This window comes from Austrofundulus limnaeus, unplaced genomic scaffold, assembly GCF_001266775.1.
Source record: "Austrofundulus limnaeus strain Quisiro unplaced genomic scaffold, Austrofundulus_limnaeus-1.0 Scaffold1454, whole genome shotgun sequence".
In the NCBI taxonomy this organism is placed as follows: Eukaryota; Metazoa; Chordata; class Actinopteri; order Cyprinodontiformes; family Rivulidae; genus Austrofundulus; species Austrofundulus limnaeus.
In genome coordinates this window covers 30,894-33,018 of record NW_013953856.1, presented here as the reverse complement: position 1 = coordinate 33,018, position 2,125 = coordinate 30,894, and the positions used below count along the sequence as shown (strand labels likewise).

At 36.0% G+C, this 2,125-nt stretch overlaps 1 protein-coding gene across 1 annotated transcript in view; it reads right to left on the bottom strand.

The window, feature by feature from the left end:
* Positions 1 to 2,125, bottom strand: part of cd2ap (CD2-associated protein) — a gene marked incomplete in the record, with an annotated part of 49,417 nt that overhangs the window by 21,781 nt on the left and 25,511 nt on the right. The window contains 2 exon segments of the mRNA XM_014032448.1: positions 415 to 451; positions 1,066 to 1,119. Of these exon segments, the coding sequence (XP_013887902.1) occupies positions 415 to 451; positions 1,066 to 1,119 (91 nt within the window).

The window sequence follows — 2,125 nt, the reverse complement described above, 5'->3', positions numbered from 1 at the left end:
AGACATGGAAACGCTGCTGCTTTGCAGCTGCGTTACCCTGCTTCCTCGGGCTTGGACCCCTAATAATACCATGAAGAATCCTCTGACTTCCTCCTTGATTCTGTCCTGGCTGCTCGAGTCCGTGAGCAGCTGCACGTTGTCACGCAATGGTTCGACAACGAAGGCTCTCATTGGTTGAGATTAGTGATGATGCCCATCTTAAGCAAATAGCAATCAAGATCATCCTTCACTACACATAATATCTTTATAGTCTTTAAGACTTTAAACTTCTGTCTGCTGGATGTCGCACACTGTTTTAGTAAAAAATAAATCCTTAAAATTACTGATGTTGTTAAAATGGAGACATTAAGTGTAATCCACACATCATTCTCATTTTGAGACAATTTATTGAAACTGTGTGTGAAGTTTCCTTACCTGACTGTTTTGATGGTGGAGGTGGTTTAACGGGTTTCTGACAGGAAGATGAATGGAGAAAACTAGGTCAGGGTAACAACTTTAAAGTCACAATGCTACAATTCAGCTGTAATCTGTCTGAGATACCTAAATCTACACTCTAACTTTATTTAACAGAATGATGCAAGATATAAAAACATACATTGGACAAACTATAGTATTTCAGTTTAATATCACAGTCAATTAAAACCACTACGATATCCATTTCAGCAATGTTTAGAAGCTTGTAAAATAAAATGGCTACTGAATTCAACTATAGCCCATTCAGTTAGTGCCAATTATCAATTAGTCAATTTATCAAATATAATGAAAGTACTGTAGATATTTAACCACAAACAAAGACATGCCATGCAATGATGGACTTCGTTCTTTGTATTTAATCCCATCACATGTGCGATTCATCCATGTGGAGCAACAGGCAGCTGGGCAAGTGCCCCACAAAGCAAGGCAGTAACAAAGCTGAAATAAAGTAAGCCACTTCTGTGTGAGATGTGGCTGGGTCCAGCAGATATTTATGAAAGGCCATTGGTCAACAGGTCTCTGAGGCCATTTTGTGGAACGTTTCTTGGACTAAAACATCATGTGAGTGTGTGGTCAACATAGTCTTCTTACCTGCTCCAAGTCTGGTTTATAGGAGGTTTTCACTGAGCCTCTTTGTGTTGGAGCCTAAAACATGAACATAATGACAAAATTATGTACATGTCTAACAGCAGAGGTTAGTTTTCTGGGTAACGCTTTCTTTTACGGCACTATTACCATGTAATTACAAGGTAATAAACATGTAATTAAATGATAATTACTACCTAATTACATGTAATTACTTGTAATTAGGGTACAATTTTACTATGTAATTAATTGTCTGCAGTAATGTAACACTTACAATTCACTATGTAACACCTAAATAAGTAGTAGGTAATTTGGACAATTTTAAAGTTATATTTTATTGTAATTAACCACTAACCTCAAAATTTAGTTGCATTCTTTTGGTTATAAATATAGTGTTGAGTTATTATTAAATAGTAATTTGGTTGTAGTTACCCAATAAAGGTAGTTTTACTAACAGAAGATTTTCTTTTGTACCCTAAGTACCACGTAATTACACGGTAATAAGGTAGTAACTACATTTAAATACATTTTTTATTACCTTGTAATTACATGGTAATAAGGTAGTAATTACATTTAAATAATTTTATCACCTTGTAATTACATGATAATAAGTTAGTAATTACATTTAAATACATTTTATCACCTTGTAATTACATGGTAATAAGGGTACCGTAAAAGAAGGCGTTACCGTTTTCTGAAGGTAACACAATCATTCAGGTGGACCACTTTCAACATACTGAACCCAACAGGAAGTTTATTTTTCATCACATGAAAAGGCTTTCAGAAGAAATAAAATGACTGTTCTATCTGAGGTTTCTGAAATAGCCTTGAAGCTGAGGCCTTCACATTGTCCTGGTGACAGTGTGCCACCTAGGCTGCTGAAGGAGGTTTTTAATTCTGTAGGTCCATGGATTTTAAATTTTGTTAACACCTCTCTTTCGTCAGGTTGTGTTCCAGCAGCATTTAAACATGCTGTGGTCCAACCACTTCTTAAGAAGAGCAGCTTGGATCCTACAGTTCTGTCAAACTTTAGGCCCATCCATCCATCCATCCATCCATCCATCCA